At 42.5% G+C, this 19,752-nt stretch overlaps 1 protein-coding gene across 1 annotated transcript in view; it reads left to right on the top strand.

The window, feature by feature from the left end:
• SH3GL3 (SH3 domain containing GRB2 like 3, endophilin A3) overlaps nt 1-14,309 on the top strand; it is an 80,775-nt gene extending 66,466 nt beyond the window's left edge. The window contains exons 5-9 of the mRNA XM_065412119.1: nt 2,101-2,234; nt 4,319-4,477; nt 6,190-6,293; nt 7,280-7,407; nt 14,104-14,309. Coding sequence (XP_065268191.1) covers nt 2,101-2,234; nt 4,319-4,477; nt 6,190-6,293; nt 7,280-7,407; nt 14,104-14,309 — 731 coding nt within the window. The remainder of the gene's footprint in view (nt 1-2,100; nt 2,235-4,318; nt 4,478-6,189; nt 6,294-7,279; nt 7,408-14,103) is intronic.
• The last annotated feature ends 5,443 nt before the right edge of the window (nt 14,310-19,752 follow it).

The following is a 19,752-nucleotide window of genomic DNA, read 5'->3' on the forward strand; positions in this document are numbered from 1 at the left end:
CTCAGTAGAGAACTGCTGAGCATGCTCAAGCCTCTGGCAGCACCTAGGGCTGACCAGTCTGCACATGTACCATCCCCACAGAGCAACTGAGCATGCTCCATCCCCTCACAGCTTCTACATGTGAACAGACTGCACATGCAGTACAGAGTGTCTGAGCATATTCCAACCCAGGGCTACGGGGGCTTAGAAGGAGTTTCCTTGTAATGGCTGCTCCAGGCTGGGGTGGGGCTGGGCATTGGAACTGAGAGCAGATAGCAAGTCTCTGCTGTGGTCTGTGACCGCTTCCCTGCTGGTGCCCACGCAGCGTGAAGGGGGAAGCTGGTATTACATTATGTACGTTTGTATCTGTAGTGCCGCATAAGAAGGTCTTGCTGAAAGAGCAACAGCAAGATAGGCACTGGAGACCTAGGACTCAAGATAAGGCTTAGCTTTCCAGGTTGTGAGACATGTTGTGGAGGACACCGTTATTCTCTTGGAGTTTGTTTATTCTCTCAGGAATGAGTGAGTGGTGCAGTGCCAGTCATGAGCTGTGTATATTTGTGCATTTGCAGGTGCCATGGGGATACAAATTGGAACCAAGGCCAGGGGAAAAGAAATGTCAAACAAAATGTTTTGCATGGGCACACTTGAGCATGTTCTGCGTGTTTAACAAATAATCAGCTACACTACTAACATGCTTAGTTTTTTTTAATCCATATTAAAAAAAAAAAAATTTAACAATAGCAGCTTTGGCCAAAACCTGGGACAAATGAAAAGTAATTGTGATGAATCTGAGATACTGTGAAATTACATTTTGGAGCTAAAAGATATTCATATTTTGGGGCACTTTGAACCCAAATTAGCCATTTTGGTTTCCAGCTTGTAAAATGTAAAAGATCACTTACTGTCTTCATGTTGTTCTGTCTGCACATCTGTTGCCCTGAGAACAAGAGTTCTCAGACTTGCAGGTACTAATTGTGACACTTATTGCGACCGCATGCAGTATCTTTGGGGGCACATATTGTATTAAGGTTATGAATGGTTTATGTATCCCTGTGGGCCAAGGATTCTATGCGATTCTGGGGGGAGAGTGGCACTTAGCTTCTCCAGGAACTGAAAACAGTGGGGGGTGATTTGAGTGACTCACCTTAGTTGTAAACATGTCCAGAGAGGCACCACCTGCTGGGGATGCTTGCATATACTGGGTTTTCCAGAGACCAACAAACAAAGAAAAGGCTTTTGGCATAAAAAGGCTGCATTTAAACTGACTCGGGGTCTTCTTTCTGATCCAACAAATGGACAGCACCTTCTCTGTCCAGGGAGGCTCCAACCCTTGTGGGAGGGTTGGAAAGACTTTGGCCTACTAGGGCTCCATAAGACTGATTGGTGACCTCTGGTAAGTTTTTAGCATGTGTTAAAGGAACTTTTCTTGTTTTCAGTGTTTTCTCTGTAATGCTTTTACCTTAAGAATAAATATGCTTGCTTAGAAAGAACTGTGTGGTAACTTGTAACACCTAGCAATGCACTCTTCATAGCGCTCCGAGAGAAAGCAAGGTGCAGGCACTGGCCTTTAGGCAGACTGGCTTGCAGGGGGTATCACTGTGTACAGCAGGGAGCTGTGCAGCCTCCAATCCCCCAGAGAGGAGGGAGAGGGAAGCGGGTCTCCACCCAAGAGAGGTGATAGGTGGGAACTTGAAACCCTAAGTGGGCCCTTTGAGGGGGAATACCAAGTGCAGTTGCCCTAAAACTGTGACACTAGTCATGTTAAAGTGACATATGGTATCTTTTGGCCTTGTGATATTTCTGGGGCCCTACCACCTGGAGAAGCAGCTACAGAAGAAACTGTGTATCCCATTTTGAATAATCCAAGAGTGGAGACAATAATGCAAGCCAACAATAGTTTTCTTGGAGGGGTAGTGGATAAGGATGGAAAACAGGACAAAATTCTTTCTAGTTCTGGAAACTCTAGGAGAAGAGGGCAAGAGTGTTGACTTATATTCTGCATTCTACATCTTAAAGGGCCTGCAGCCAACATTTTTAAGAGTTACCTAATAAAAAATGTCTCCTGTTTTTACATAAAGTGCTATCTACTGTGTATAAATATTATGTTCTTCCCTGTAGGCAATGCACTGCTGGATGTTGGTGAAAGCATGAAGCAGATGGCAGAGGTGAAGGACTCTCTCGATATTAACGTCAAGCAAAACTTCATTGATCCTCTACAGTTATTACAGGACAAAGACTTAAAAGAGATTGGGGTGAGTTTTTGAGGTTAAAAATTAGCCCTATGACATTGAAAATATATGAATAAACAAAGTCATTAGAAACCTAATCCACAGTATATATAATCCATATACTTTTTATGCAGTATATTCCGCCATCAAATTTTAAGCAGAACTCTCCTGTGAAATCAGTGATGAAATCTACTTAAAAACTAGTGTCAGGATATATAGCTCATGGGCACACCTATTTTACTCTATTTACAATATAATAAAGTTGAATACAGTAAAGGACAGTGTAGCAGGGTGGTTACCCACTCCAGCCCTGACAGGGTAGAAGCCAGCCCTGGGAGAGGGTGAGGGGCTAGGAGAAAAAGCCCAAGCTGATTGGGGAAGGAGCTACACCTGGGCCACGCCCCAATCAGAGCAGCTGGGCCTTATAAGAAGGCCAGGGCAGCCAGAAGCTGAGCAGAGTCTCTCCTCTAGCGGTGGAGGGAGACTGGCCTGGCTGCAGGGGAGTAAGAAGGTACCTGGGAGTGAAGCAGGGCTGGGGAGTTCCAGTCTGGTGACTCCCCAGGCTGCAGGGCCTGGTTCCAGGCCCATAGAGGTACTGGGTGGTAGAAGAAGGCAGCAGGTCAAACCCCCTTGCCTGTGATGAGTGGTTTTTATACTGCAGTCAGCCCCAGTTAGCGGGGGCTAGGTAAGCACTGGCAGTAGCCCAGACTGAGGCGAGGTGGGGGTAGTGGGTGGGGGCTCCCTGGGGAAGGGAGACCCACAGAGATTGTTGGGGTATTGCCAAGGGGCAGCACCCCAGAGAAAATGGGCACTGGAGTCTGGGAGGGACACGGGGGCCAAGCTGTGGCGGATCATCGGCCTGCAGAGGGTGCTCCGGGCTGAAAATCGAGCTAATTCCCTGAGAGACCAGCAGGAGGCACCACAGGGGTGAGGCCGCACGCTTACAGACAGTAAAGAAAATGAATATTAATATTTTCTGTTGCTTATTTTAATATAACATTTCATTAATTGTTATTAGCATGGTGGGTGCCAATTATTTCAGTTTAGTTCTGGTTGATTTTGAGTTGCCTGATTTATTCTATTATTGAGTTGCCTGCCTCTAGCTCTCACATGCTGGAGTTAGCTCTAAAAAGGAGTCAAATAAGATTACTAATATAGGCTGTTTAGGGCAACAACAGTGAGGCACATATGAGACCAAAGAGCAGCACGACAAATAACATGAACCCCATTGTGGCAAAAAATAGGAAACTGGGGAATTAATTTTTAGCCTTCAGAAGAATGTTTTTCATTGCATTTGCTTATGACAGAACAACTGTCCAGAAAGCCAGGCACAGTTTAAATCTAATCTGGGCCTCTAGATTCCTATAGACTTGGATAATAAGAAAGTTAAAACCCTGATGAAACACAGAAATTGAAGTTATATTTACTTATACAAAAAATGGATTTAGAAACCTGTGCCCAAATTAAAGAGCAGAGAGACAGTAATCTCTCAATGGCTGCAGATTTCTCATGTGCTGGATGACTCTATTCTCAGTTATTGAGGTTCTGAATCGATGAAAAGAGAAAAAACCATGTAACGTGTTTTAATAAGCACCGTGTGCAGTTGCTTTCACTCCATTTTGAGAGTTTGTCAAGTGCAGGATTTTTGGGGGCAGGAAAGCTTTGTGCAATTTGCTCATCTAGGAATGTCAGATTAATTCCTGACAAAGAATTCAGGAACGAAGGGGTTAGTTGGAGTTCTGCTCCTGTAATGGGAGCAGAAAATAGCCCTTTAAATTTTAGCTGTCACACTACAAATAATACAACCGCTAGAACTGAATTACCGCCAGACTGTAAAGGAAAAGCACATTTAGTCTGGATCCTGCTTCTAATTTAGACAATCTGCTAAACATGCAAAAGCTGCAAAGTTCATGAGGTGGATGTCTTGTATAGCAAATTTAGGTAGCCAATTCTCAAAATGTTCATAGATGGTGCTTCTTGATGTCTGTACAATTTTAAATTTCATATATGAATAATTGTATCCATAATGAAAACCTACTTACAATCACAACATGCTTGTTTGGGTTTGTCTCCATTTGATCTAATGGGAAACATTTTCTCTAATTTAGCATCATCTGAAGAAGCTAGAAGGCCGTCGTTTGGATTATGACTATAAAAAGAAGCGTTTAGGGAAGATCCCAGATGAAGAAGTTAAACAAGCAGTAGAAAAATTTGAAGAGTCAAAGGAGCTGGCAGAAAGAAGCATGTTCAACTTTTTAGAAAATGATGTAAGTCTGTTGTGCTGCTGCAAGTCCTGCAGCGCACTCGGAAGGGAGAGTGTGTATGTGTGATAGGACAAATCATCTCCTCTCCTTCCCAGATGTGCAAGGACTAAAAAGTAGAGAAGCAGCTATGGATCTGTGGCTCAGAAAGGGATGTGCTGCAGAGCCATGTAAGGGTACTCCACAACCCTGCACTATGGAGCAGCACACTGGGGCTGTGAATGTGGAAAGTTTGTGGGAGGGAGGAAACTGCCAGGGTCATGACCCCCATGCTCACAACTAGGCAGAGCCCATGTGCAGGGGTACATGCACTGTTACAGACAGCTGGCAGTAACAGCAGTCATGGAGTAGCTGAGCTCATACTGAGTATCTTGCTGCTGATTTAGAAGGGAGGGTTCTGTCCCCACCAGCCCCATGCATGTCCCCTGAACAAAATTTGTTCATCTGGGCCTTACTCAGGGTCAGAGTTTGCTTAGCATGCAGGTACATCATCAAACTATGTCTAAATTAATGCAGCAGCTGTGGCCATTTAGGTTAGTGTTTGAACCATAGTGGGAGGGACTGGCAGGAATGTCTATATATGTATTGAAATGCATATGTGAAGTCTTGTAACATTAAATTTTTTTGTGCCAGATCTTCAGCTGGTGTTGGTCTCTTGACTTCAGTGGAGCTACGTCAGTTTACACCAGCGAGGATCTGGCCCCATGTATTTAAATTATGTATATTGTGTGGCAATGTTTTGCTTCATTAGGGTTCTAGCAGAGTTTTCAGTAAACACTTGGAGTAGGAAAAAGCAGATAAAATATTCAACACAAACCAATAATTTAATCTTAACAAATCTACCCACCTTCTCCTGATCAGATCCAGTAGAGGCATGAGAGTGTGATATGTTGCATTTCACTTTGTTGGGGCTCATTGTCTAAATGTCATGTTTAAAAAAAAAAAAAAAAGAATGAGAGAAGACGAAATAAAGACTACTTTATCAGAGAGCTATCCTTGGATTGGCCAGATTGTGCTGTGGGGCAGAGAGGACTTTTACCATTTTTAAAAATATTTTTGTGACTGCTTGAGAGAATGGTGTTTCCCTCTTTCCTCCCCCATTTCAATAGACAGATTCTGGAACAATTAGCTGCAATTTTTAAATCTGAGCCGATAAATAACATTTTATTTATCAGTTTATAAATGCTGCCACCTAGTGAGATAAGTCTGGACCTTTTTAGGACTGCAGTTTGTGGGCTAAAGCAATTACACAACCCATTAATATTGTTTTGTAATAAGATATGGCATAACCTCACTTAGCCAGACCTCATTGATCTGAAAACCACTGCTACCAGAAATGGCATCTTGTCCTTGTCTGTTTCAGAATCGTTCCCAGTTAAGTTAGGGGAAAATATACATGTATTTGATCAAGTTACTTTGTTTGAATAAGCCCCATTATGGACACAAGAACATGCCCTGTATTATGGTCCTGATCCTGCAGTAAGCCCCACTGGGGCTCAGCACAGTCACTGGGCTCTGCCCACATACAGCTCATTGCAGGCTATGTCAAATCCTTACTATATAGAAATATCACCCTGTAAGATCTCAGAACTTATGAGATACCTGGTCTATTTTGAGTGTTTTTAACTGGGTTTATTATTGTCTGTTTATAACCCTTATAGTTGATTCCATAGCTGGCACGCAGACTCCTTAAAGTCCTTTTCTACTTTCTACTTTAGGTAGAGCAAGTTAGCCAGTTGGCAGTATTTATAGAAGCAGCATTAAACTACCATAAACAGTCCACAGAAATTCTGGAGGAACTGCAGAGCATACTGCAAAACCGGTAAGAATAAACCTGATCAGAGAATTCTCAACATCTTTTGGAGCTAACGTTCAGGAGTATGAGAAGACGTTGCTTCTGAACCGCAACTCAGCAGCATCTCACAGATACCTCACGGTTGCATCTTTTTATATTCATAGTCATTTGTTACATCTCTGTATCTCAATGGACTTAACCACCTTAAATTCTTGCTAGCTGTCACTTCTTAATGCACTGTAGGCCTTTAAGAGTTCACACCCCTCTGTATAATGAAATCTGACCACAAAACTTATGGATACATCCTTTTGTGCTCATGCCAAACCCCACACCCACATATACAGGAATTAATCAGGAGCTTCTCCATTTACCGGTGGGTTTTGTGCATACAAACAGATCTGGCCGTAAGTTTTTTAACAAGGCTTCCAAAAATGTGTCTCAGAAAACAGACATATTTATCGTACTGATGGTTGTACACACACAATCCTACAATGCATCATGAAATTGCCAGCTAGGAGCACAGTTCTGGTGTGATGTGTTGATGACTGGCCACAGAGACTGTGTGTGATACTAATGGAGCAGAAAGGAAAAAAAATTACCACTAGTAGTTATGCTTTATGCTCTCATAGTTAGAACCAACAAGGATCTGGATTCTAAATGGTCTGACTCATCATTGGCTTCCTGGCTGCATTGTCATTTTGTAGCCTGAGTTTCAGGAGTGTTTATCACCCAGAGCATCCACTGAACTCAATGGTAGCTGTGGGTGCTCAGCACTTCTGAAAGTCAGGCTATTAATCTTTGTGCCTCAGTCAACACAGCTATAAAACGGGGTAAAAGTAGAGACTTTCTGAAATGTTACATTGGAGTCAAGCAGTTCTGGGTGAATAAATTACAAACTATTTTTTTAAACTATCTGTCCTTCAGTTGTTAAAGCACTGAATCCAAGTAGAAGCTCCAAAGCTCCCGTTGCCTTCCAGAATTAAATCTCGTGCCAATCTTTCTCTGTGTTTCAGAATAAATGGAGCATCTAGTCGTCCTAAGCATGAATTCAAGCCAAAACCTGTAATAACTTCAGCTCTGGAAATCAGTGATAATCAGCAGCACAATGGGATATCGTACATTTCTTCAATAAAATCATCAGGTGAGCCCATGCTTGTGGAATCAGCCTGTTGATGTATGCATTTTATGGAAGAATTATAATTACTGGAGTTGAAGTATTGCTCATATAATGCTAGTTGAAAACCCATAGAGTCCCACTGTTGTCTATGCAACTAGGCTGCCTATGCCTACAGTTAGCCACCCACACTTGGAAAATGGTCTCCTTTGTGTTTTTATTAACTTTTAAAACAGTTAAAGGTAAAACTTTAGGTATAACACAGAAAATTAAATATGAACACAGCTTATTTTGTTAGCATGTAACCCCTTCTGGTTCCACAAAGGCAGATCAATAAAATGTGCAAACTTATTCTGTGTAGGAGAGACTGCTGTACCTATTAACCTGTATCTGTTACCACTTCACATGCATAGACCCTGATCTCGTGAAAAAAATTATGGTCACCTTTTTTGAAATTCTCTTCAAGGTATTTAATATTACGAATCTTGTCACTGGTCAGTGGAGAAGCTAAATGTAATAACTGATTTAAATGTTGGATCAGACCCTTTATTTCTCATCTTACTGATCAGAGGCACTTTTCCTCTGTCTCTCTTATACCCTTAGTGAGCTATATGCAAAGGCAAATAATGAAACACAAAAGACAAACAATAATAAGGCAAAAGGAAAAGAGTAAGAAGCCACCAGCACTTTTTCCATAACCAGGATAGGCGAGGATCTGAAAGGAAAGCACCAAGGGGAAAAAATGATCCAGAGGGTCCATCCTTCCCTTGGCTTGAGAATTAGGAGCTGGCTGTTGACTCCAAGACACCGTTACTCTCTGAGCTACTTTTCTACCCTCTGGCTTTATTCACTCTTTCCAGTTTCTGTTTTCCTCCTGTCTTGTTTCTTTTTACAGAGAGCTGGGAGGGAAACAAAGAGAGAGAATTAGAAGTGGAGGAGGATGGAAATATGGGGCTATACTTCATGCTCTCAGCTTGAAGAGAGAAAAAAAGGCTGAGGGTATATCTACACCAGGCTGGGAATGTGCCTTGTGCCCTGGATAGATTCACTAGCTCTGCTTGAGCTAGTGCCCTAAAAATAGCAGTGGGGATGTTGCAAAGAGAAGGATTGAGGGAAATATTTTGTATTCTGTTCTACAGACTCTCTAATGACACCAAAAAGGTACATATTGTGGTTACCTATTCTAGCACTCTGAATTTCCCCCCCCAAAGAACTTGAGGACTTGGTTGCTGTTCTTACCTCTCCCAGCAGATGTTATCATCAGTAAAGTCATGGGTAATTCTCCTCCTTCCCTGCATTAGAAAGCGAGCACTAACACTATTGAGTTCTGTGCCAGGGATAAACATGGCTCTGGCAGTATAACCCGGGAAGCTTGCTGTGCTTATTTTATATTTAAATAAGACTGCTGGAAACAGATTTGACTTATACTATATGATTTAGAAAATACTGTTCAGACAGTTTATGCAAAATGGTGCCAAGTGTTTTAGATGTTAGGAGCTGGGGAAGCTTGACAATACGTTCAGCACTCTCACCTCATTCAGATCACTCCTATAAACTCTCTTCTACTTTCTACAAAAGCGAGCATTTTCACACTTCACTTCTCTGCCCATCCCTGCTGACACTATCAAAATGTGTGTCTGGCATCCCTCTGGTCACTTGAACTAGATCCTTTATCGGGGGTAGCCGTGTTAGTCTGTATCCACAAAAACAACAAGGAGTCTGGTGGCACCTTAAAGACTAACAGATTTATTTGGGCATAAGCTTTCGTGGGTAAAAAACCTCACTTCTTCAGATGCATGGAGTGAAAATTACAGATGCAGGCATTATGTACTGCATGGGGTAGGCAACCTATGGCAGTCATGCCGAAGGCGGCACGCGAGCTGATTTTCAGTGGCACTCACACTGCCTGGGTCCTGGCCACCGGTCCGGGGGGCTCTGCATTTTAATTTAATTTTAAATTAAGCTTCTTAAACATTTTAAAAACCTTTATTTACTTTACATACAACAATAGTTTAGTTATATATTATAGAAAGAGATCTTCTAAAAACGTTAAAATGTATTACTGGCACGTGAAACCTTAAATTAGAGTGAATAAATGAAGACTTGGCACAGCACTTCTGAAAGGTTGCTGACCCCTGGTATACTGACACAACTAGATCCTGACACTTTCTCATACTAAATAGAACCTTCCTCAAATATATCCATTGAATTCAATGGGACTTCTTGCAAAGTAAGTTACTCCCCGTTAAGTGTAACAGCTATCATAGTCTAGTCCTTTGCTTGTATTTTGGAATGCTTTATTCCATATTTCACCATATTGTGCCTTGTACATTGTAAGCTCTTTGGAATAGGGGTGGTGTTTTCCTTTGTACAGTTCCTAGTACAGTGGGACTACTTACAGGAGTGACATGCAAACATAGTGAAGTATCAGGTCCTGAGAAACATTATTCCATGGAAAAAAGTCCTGGATGATTTAACTGCTTTACTGATTAAGTGCAGATGACAAATCTATGTTTTGTTCTAATTCGCTGTTGTCGTAATTAATCAGCAGAAGCTGAGAGTGTCATCTGGCTCATTATGAAACAGTTTAAATGCAGAGTCACATCTTGCCTCATTCATTTTGCTCATCAAAGGAAAGTAGTTGTGGTTAGCTGTCCTATGTTTGAATTCAATGGGACTAACTCATGGGAGTAAAGTTACTTATGTGCTTAAGTGTTTACAGACTCATGCTGTAAGAGGGCTAGAATAATATCCTCAGGCACATCTAGGATGTGATTCTTTCTTTACTATATATTTTGCTACCGTATGTGTACTTCAATGTGCGGCAAACAGAGGAGCAACACCTGCCAGAAGTTTCTTTTGAGGAAAAGTGGCATTTTTAGATGGTCATCTGGCATCAGATAGGACAGTCCCAAAAGTACATTCAGCCTCATGCTTACCAATACTTTCTCCATGTTCTTTCATTATAAATTCAATCTGCATTTGGGGAGTCCAATAGGTCAGCATAAACAGTCTTTCGATATGTTTGTTTATTATGTTTGTTTATGGTGCATTCGCGTAGCACCAAGGAGCTTTGTCATGGACCAGGACCCGTTGTGCAAAGTGCTAGACAAGCGTAGAGCAAAAAGACAGTTGTTGCCCCAAGAGCTCTCCATCTAAATCCATGAACTCAGCAACTACAGTAGGCAGCATGTTGCTTCAGCTACAATTGGAGAAGCAGGCGCAGTACTAGAAATTAACAGAAATGCTGCTGCAGTTTCCTTAGCTTCTTAAATCTCTGCAACAGCCTTCAGATAGTTTGCACAGTGGAGAAGGATGGAGCCATGTGACCCCTTTGTGTTTGTTAAATGGTGTGTTTTAAAACTAGCAACCAGCGCTGCCTCTGCTCTGTTCAGCTGGGAAGCTCTGTTTTGCCGGACTGTACAGTAGTGACACCAGATGCAGTAGATTAGCAGCAGCTGCATTACTCTAACGAAGACCTTGACTGATGTTAGGCTCTGGAGTAGCTGTAGCCATTACTTTAAGATCCTTCTGTGTTGCCTGAGATTACCCTCCTCCCCCACGTGTTTGGAGCTTAAAAGGCAAAAAGTTCCTTCCCCACTCCCAATCTTTTTATCCCTCCTCTCTTTAAGAAAAACAAAACCAATGCAATATACTGTGTAGTTATGATCCTAAAAGACTCACGCTTTAAAAAAAATACATTCTGCACCCAGCATTCTCAGTGTAACATCACATATCTTGCTGTGTCAGAAATAAACTGATTGGTGGAATAAAAGTTGTATGTCAAGCCCCTGGCCAGAACAGCTGATGAAAACCAGAAATGTTTTCAATTATTCAGAGAGGCTTCTTCTGCTGTTGGAACTTCATACGAGCAGATACAGCTTCCACATTTTATACTGAGGAAGCTGTTTGTTTGAAAACACTCGATTAGTTTAAAAAAATAGTCACCTTATTTCCGTGGAAGACTATGGCCCAGATCCTGGTGTGGTCCGAGCTGGGCTCAGCACAGGTCAGGAAGAGAGTACAAAAGTAGCTTTGAAGAACCATCTGACCTGATTTGCTATTGTGGCTGTGAGTGAAAATAGCCAGAGCACAGCACATTCTGGCCACACCCCATTATGTGCTCTAGTGCAGGGCTGTGAAGGGAATGGCATAAAAGCACTCCATCTTTTCTACAAGCTCTAAGAGAACCCCCTTTTGCTGAGGGAATTCCCTGGGGGCCATTTCTACTGTGTTTATTGCCCTTTTACATTGCTAGAGTGGTGTAAGCAGGCTGGAAAGGAATGGGGAATCCATCCACGAAGCATAATGTTAAAATTTTGGGGCAAAAAAATCTAACATTGTGTCCCTACTCTTGTCATCATTGCTTTAAACATCCCTTGATAGTGTTCGTCCACAGATACAAGAGAAGCATTTACTGGTTGAGTAGTTTTGCTTGCTCAAGATACTCTTTCTGCTTCTCGTTGCTAGAAAATTTGTCTGAGCAGCTACTTTTTAATAGTTTCCTTTCCTTACATTTTATAACAATAGCACTGATTAGCAGACTTAAAAACTAATTTTAATGAGTGACATGGAATTTTTAAAAGCTTAATTGGGTTTTGAAAATCTGCGTGCGTATTGCAATACTTAACAGAATGTATAGACTATTCCAGACAGAAATTAGACCTCAATCTGATTGCTTGATTAGCATGCTAGATAATTTGGAGACAGACAAGATCAGAATATTTGAGAATAGTGCAGATTTTGAGCAAAAAGAGTAGCTAGAATAATTTAATATTAAAGAGCCTCATTAGCTGTTTTGCTGTAAGTATTAAAGAGAGCATTAAAAACGTCTTTGTCTTGATATAATGCACTTTCCTACTGTAAATTAGCAAGAGGCAGCATGAAACCTTTTCCCCCCATTTCCCTTTTGTGAATAGACTTTATTCAAAATCACTGGATTTTTCTTTTAGTAAGATAGGTAAAAGTGTGGTGGTTTTTTTTTTTTAAATCAATGTCATAGAAAACAAATGAATCTCAGCTGAACCTATGGGTAGCCCTCTGCCCATGGAACCAATCTCTAGAATATGAATAGCGGAGGAATGCTGTTAGAATAATTTACTGTTCAGAGGTTGAATGAATGACTATAATAATGTATTATTCACATATCCCTAGCTGGCTTGGATATATGCTAACCATCCATACATGAGAATGTCTATAACACTGAAAAGATTACATTTGCAAAGTTAGCCACTTTGGCTAGCTGTGAAAATCTCTTGTACTTTATTAATCATACATGTACAATAATTATCCATGTTGACTTTTCCTCATAAGTTTAAGTACTGGTTTTAGTATTATGTATATAATGCCACTAATATTTAAACACAAAAGAAGGTTTGGAGTGAACATCTTACAGTGTAACTAAGCCAAACACAATATACTAAAATCACAAAGAAAGTCAGATACTGTGTGAGTGGGGCTGCAATTAATCATCATCCAAAAAATAGTTTTACAAACTTTAAGAGGCACTGTTGTTCCTAATATAACTGTTGATCTAATTGAGGTAAAGGGCAGATGCAGTGAGTGGTTTGAACACAAGAGCTGCCCTACAAAAGCAGCTATCTGTAAATACAAGTTAGAGATAGGTTTCAGAGTAGCAGCCGTGTTAGTCTGTATCCGCAAAAATAACAGGAGTACTTGTGGCACCTTAGAGACTAAGGTTAGTCTCTAAGGTGCCACAAGTACTCCTGTTATTTTTAAGTTAGAGATAATTGTCTCTCTTCATGTGGCAAAGAGGATAGAACCTCATATCCCCATTTGGCAATTAAGGTCCCGGTCCTGAAAACATTTTCATATAAGAGGGATGCTGCTGAAATCAGTAGGGCCATTCTCACGCATGCATGTTTGTAGGATTGGATCTTTAAACTGTTTATAGTTCTGGTGTATAGTGTTCTTGTTAGATTCTATGCAGCCCAGTCCCTAGCTTTATAGATTGAATAGACATTTGTTCAGCTGTTGCCATCATGCCTGTCCACTCACCTCTTTTTTAAAAAAAACCCATGGTAATAGAATTCATGACCACCCCAAATGTTAGTGATTCAGGTTTCCCAAATAAATTAAATTAAATAAGGACTGGGAATGGCTGAGCCATTACAAACATTGAATCTATCTCCCCTTGTAAGTATTCTCACACTTCTTATCAAACTGTCTGTACTGGGCTAGCTTGATTATCACTTCAAAAGTTTTTTTTTCACTTACTTAATTGGCCTCTCAGAGTTGGTAAGACAACTCCCACCTGTTCATGCTCTTTGTATGTGAGTGTATATATATCTCCTCAATATATGTTCCATTCTATGCATCCGAAGAAGTGGGCTGTAGCCCACGAAAGCTTATGCTCTAATAAATTTGTTAGTCTCTAAGGTGCCACAAGTACTCCTGTTCTTTTTGCAGGTTTCCCAAGGGAATTCAAATGGCAGTAAAAATATATTTGCTTTTAAGGGGAGGAAAAAAGAGCTACCCTGTATGCAGTTCATTACCCTTTATGCTGTACATGACATTACATGGCAGGAACAGACTTTCTGTAGGTGGAAGTGGTGGAAAACTAACAGCACCCACAATCTGGGCCCATTTAGCCCATTGCTGCTTATAGTAGGGCTAAGTTTGTCTCCTTGTTTTCATGCTCAATAGGTAAGTGGAGTACTTTAAAGCTATTATTAAATATTTTCTTTTCTGTCACTGGGGCAGGTTCTTCAGTGCACGTGGATCAGCCTTGCTGCCAAGCTCTGTATGACTTTGAGCCAGAAAATGAAGGCGAGCTTGGATTTAAGGAAGGCGACATCATTACTTTGACCAATCAGATCGATGAGAATTGGTACGAAGGGATGTTAAATGGAGAGTCTGGCTTCTTCCCCATTAATTATGTCGAAGTGATGGTACCTTTGCCTCAGTGAACATCTCATTCAAACTGTGAACATAATTTCATGATTGAAATGGATTCACAATTGTTTCATCAATGTGGCATTCTGTGAAAGCCTTGCTATTTGACTGACAGATTTTTGTATGCATCTTTTAAAAATGTATTTATTTTGTATTCCTTTAGTTTGTATACAAAAAAACTCCCCAACCCTTCCTTGGCTACGTGAAAATGCAAAAAACCCAACCTCCACTTTTTTTGCTTTGTGCCTGGAAGATTACTGTCTGAGGTGTTTACTGGTAGCTCAGTGTTGCTCCAAAAATGCATTCCTTTGCTCTTACTGTATGTGGAGCATTTTTTAAATAATCCTCTGGCTGCAATGATTTTACTGTTGAAAACTATTTTTGAAAATACTGAGTAAAGCTAACTGTAACCAGTTAAGAATTACTAATGTCACTAAGCCTTTTTCATCCATCGCAATGTAATTTACTGTGATCAACCTAATCTGTGCTTCACATTGAATGTTGACAAAAGGCTAAGATGTTCGTGTACTAAGTACAAAGTCTTAGAATTGAATATTCCTCTAATTTACTGACTATACTTAATAAATATTACTGTGGGGAAAGTGTAAAAACTGCTGCTTACACAGTTGGATTTCTGGAACTTGTTTTCAAGCAGTGTTTTTAATGCTGTGGACGAGCACGTTCCTCTATAGATGCACCTCCATTTTCAGAAGGCGTTTATGACATTGTACAAAATGAACTGTCAGGACCAATTCCCTGAATCTTCGATGGCTGCATTTGTAACATTGTGGTCTCACTTAAAATAGAATCCTAGAATTGTAGCTCACTCACATTCATTCATAATGCCTGTTTATATTATCTTTTATTGACAGGATAGGAGAAAAGCAGCCTCTCTCTTCATATTCATTTGAGCCAAGTACAAACTGGTGCTAGATCATGTCTGCTGTGGACAGAGCTGTAGAAGATAACTTGATTGAGATGAATGGGGAAGTGTATTTCTAGAGACTGGCTTGTAGCCAATTGAAATGACAATGCTAATTGTCTTTCTTTTTTAAGGGGGAGGGAGGAAGAGGAGCACCAGAGAATGTGCAGAATAAGATGCAAGCCATTTCATAGCCCAGGAGGCACAAATCAAGGCAGGGTATGAGACTTGGCCTATTTCTGCAATGGAGGTATATAGCCCAGTGGTTCTCAAACTAGGGCCACCGCTTGTGTAGGGAAAGCCTCTGGCGGGCCGGGCCCGTTTGTTTACCTGCCCTGTCCACAGGTTCAGCCGATCGCAGCTCCCACAGGCTGCGGTGCGCTGCTCCAGGCCAATGGGGGCTGCGGGAAGCGGCGCGGGACAAGGGATTTGCTGGCCGTCGCTTCCCGCAGCCCCCATTGGCCTGGAGCGGCGAACCACAGCCAGTGGGAGCCGCGATTGGCCGAACCTGCGGACGCGGCAGGTAAACAAACCGGCCCGGACCGCCAGGGGCTTTCCCTGAACAAGTGGCGGACCGGCTTTGAGAAGCACTGCTCTAGGGCACCCTTTCCAGCCAGAGGCCTGCACCTTCGCTTCTTCCACTATGGAATCCTATAATTCACTTCCACTCTTTGACTAGCTCACCAGCTGACTGTACTCCTTTACCAACTATAGTACCGCTGCAGCCCTAACTAGGTTTGGACCTTGCTACAAAATTATCTCCAGGAGCTTGTAACCAGTATAAAACTGCAGAGACTTAGGGCAGCTTCTTTTTCAAAGAGTATGATTTATGTTCATAAAAATTATAACATGCAGCGAGAAACCAGTTAAAATAATGAGTCTAAACACATTCTTACCTAAACTTAACATTTACCTCATAAAAATGGGCACCAGGATTAAGCAGGGGTCTGCCTCAGTATCTAAGCACTGGAGCCCTATCTGTTTCTCTGCAGACCCTTTTTCTCTTTCCCCCCCCCCCCCCCCCCCGGCTCCGCTTTTAAACTACTTTCAAGCTCTTCATTTGCAAGTTACCACCTTGAAATGCTGGGAGTTTCAAACTAGGTTCCCCCCACCCAGTTCCTAGTCTGCAACAGTCGAGGTGAATGTCAAATAAATTGTCTGCTTGAGTATTCCCAGTTGCACTAGTCATTGTCTGGTTCCTGTGCGTGTGAGGAAAAGCTCCAGTGGGAATGAACTCGTTCCACAGCTATTATGCTTTGATTATTATATGTAACTCCCCCATTCTTCATCAGAGGTAAGTGATACTATTTCAAGAGGAAAATGCATATTTTAAATGCTTAAAGCCTTCACCGATACCTTTGGGTAGGCTAACCTAGGTCTAGACCAGAGAATGAATAGTCTCCTCCTGCTGAGTGCAGTCAACAAGGGATGGAAACTTGTACAGGAACAGAACAATACCAAGGGCACAAGCCACAGGCTGAGGGCAGTGTGGGGGAAAAACCAGGATGCTCCACAACTGATTTGTTCTAGCAAAAAGAAGCTTCCAAAATTGACAGCAAAACAAAGTCAAAGTGATACTTCCTTGACCTTAATGCCCACTTCAGCCAATTAATAGCTATAGCAGCACAACATATAGCAACACAGTGAAAATCCTTATCTCTGCTGTTGATGGATGCTTTCCAGGGGCATTTAATTGGTAAATGGGGAGCTTTTACTTAAATAGCTTCCAGCTTGTTTATTGGCAGTGCCTAAGGCTAGAAAAGGAGTACTTGTGGCACCTTAGAGACTAACAAATTTATCTGAGCATAAGCTTTCGTGGGCTACAGCCCACTTCAGCAGATGCATAGACTAAAACATATAGTAAGAATATATATATATATATACATATACACACACACACAGAGAACATGAAAAGGTGGAAGTTGCCATATCAACTAAGAGGCTAATTAATTAAGATGAGCTATTATCAGCACGAGAAAAAAAAACTTTTGTAGTGATAATCAAGATGGCCCATTCCAGACAGTTGACAAGGTGTGAGGATACTTAACATGGGGAAATAGATTCAATTTGTTACATACACTGCTCTTACTTATCCTATGCCCCTCATGACACAGCTTGTCTTAAGTACAAGACATCAAGAAGATCTAGCAAAGGTGGGTAGGTATAGCTTCCAGAGATGGGCCCTAGAGAAGCCAGTATTAAACACGTGGTTAGGATTTATTATTTTGCCTAGAGCTAGTACATGTTATTTTTGCCTGTTGTATACCTGTAGAACTATCAGTGCAGGACCTAGTACTTTCAGAATAGGTTAGCTTTCGTGTCTATTAACCAACAGTTAGCCCCAGACCACCATTGAGTGTCCTATGACCCACTGTGGGAGGATGTGAGCTGATTTTATGTCACCTGGGAGTTACCCTAGGGAAAGCACTTTAAGCAAGCTTTTGATGTCTTGGTGCCAAGGGGACAGCAGAGATGAGAATATGGAATACATCTCTGATAGCCTAAAACAGAGCTGCTATTGTGTGTTAAGGCAGCCTGGTTTACCAACAACTATTACAAGCTATACAGCAAGTGGTGAGTAACATTTGCCTTTTTGGGATCTTGAGAAACAGCTCCCCAAAACTGGCTGCAACTGCCTAGCTGAGTCTGTTTTTAGAACCCCAATCAGTGATAGAAGCTACAAGGCCAGGTTGACATGCTAAGACAGCCCAGACCTGTGCTCTCCACCCAGATAGATAGTATTCAGGGGAAGGGAGTTGGCTACTGGGTACCAGCAGAATGAAACTGAGCTGCTCCCTGCAGGGGTAGGCAGAGAACTCCATTTTGCCTCTCACCTGAGTGGCCCAGCTGACCAGGAGCACTGAGCTAAGGGGGACGCACCTTGTGACGCAAACTACCTCTGAAACAGCAGAGTTGTTGAAAGCACTGGACAGGGAGGAAAACCTGTCAGCCTGACTGAGCAGGAAAGGATTTTCTGTTGACCTCACCAGTTAGGCCACCTTTGCCCCAGAAGTCCAGAGCTTGAGCCACTTGGGAACTGTTCCATCCAGTGAAAGATCTGCCTTGCAGCTTTAACTGTAAGTATTGGGGATACTTTACCTAACTAGAAAGGAAAGGGCTCCAGGTAGAGGGCCACAGGCACATCAAAGGGGGAGGAGGGTACCTCCATTGTAAATCAGCAATAGGCCTATAGCCTCATTTTTATATAGATCCCTGCTGTTCAGGCAGCCCTCTAGAACTCCACCACAAGAACTGTGTACACAGCAGCTGTGTCTGGGCCAGATTGGGGTTGTATCCATCTGATTTTTTTATTCTGAAGGGATATTTTGAAGATATTTCTTCTAAGCTGGGTCTGTGCATTAGGTGCAGGGTTTAACCTGTTCATCTAGCTGTTCCTTGGCTTTTTCCCCATGTGCCTTTTATGTCCTAGGGGTTGCATTTTAATTTATTAACCCAGTCCCCCAATAGAGATACTGTGCATTGAGAACAGAGTTTAACTCCAGCAACCAACAAGGTAAGGGTAAGACTCAGCAGCCCACTAGTCCTCAGGAGGGACAGAGCCATACAGAGGGAAGTGGATAGTCTTAAGGGGTTCAGGAGGAGTCTACATTTTGAGACAGGGCATGGAGGTGAAGTCCTTACTCTAGTGGAAAAGACAGATGGAGTGATTATTTAAAGTTCTGGCTCTATTTTTTAAGATGTACAAGGGGCAGTTTGTCTTCCTGGAACTGTTTTGAAAAAGGAGTGCAAAGACAGCAGGAAGACTCATCTTGCTTTCAGAATTTCCTCCACATGAGGGCAAAGTCCTCATTAGTTGATAAAACATGAGCCCTTGACCTAGGGACTATGGTCTCTTCCAAAGATGTAACCAAAACTGGTGTTCACTTAATTTTATCTAGGCCTGAGGTGGGCAAACTACAGCCTGTGGGCCACATCCAGCCTGCAGGACCCTCCTGCTCAGCACCTGAGCTCCAGGCTCAGGAGGCTAGCCCTCCTCCCCCGTAGCCTCAGTGCGCTGCACCGCCGGTGCAATGCTCTGGGCGGCGCACTGCAGAGCCTGGCCTGGTGCTCTGCAGCTGTGCTGTGGTGTGGCTGCCAGCCACCGGTGCTCCAGGCAGTGGGGTAAGGGGGTGGGATAGAGGGCAGGGGAGTTCAGGGTGGTGGTCAGGGCAGTCAGAGGGCAGGGAATGGGGGGGTTGAATGGGTGCAGGGGTCCTGGGGGGCAGTCAGGAAGGAGGGGGGTTGGATGGGGCAATCAGGGGTGGGTGTTCCAGGGGTGGTCAGGAGACAGGGAGTGTGTGTGGGTGTGGGGGGGGGGTTGGATGGGGCAGGAGGCAAGGGCTGGGCAATGCCACACCTGGCCTAAGCAGCCCTCTATACAATTTCTGAAACCTGATGCGGCCCTCAGACCGAAAAGTTTGCCCGCCCCTGGTCTAGACCGAGAAGAAATAGAACCCACTTTTTTCTCTTTATGCCTTTCCTCTGCTTATAGATAGAACTATTGGGAAGTGTCTGCTCTAAGTTACTTAAATTAG

Source organism: Emys orbicularis, chromosome 10 (genome assembly GCF_028017835.1).
Source record: "Emys orbicularis isolate rEmyOrb1 chromosome 10, rEmyOrb1.hap1, whole genome shotgun sequence".
Classification (NCBI taxonomy): Eukaryota; Metazoa; Chordata; order Testudines; family Emydidae; genus Emys; species Emys orbicularis.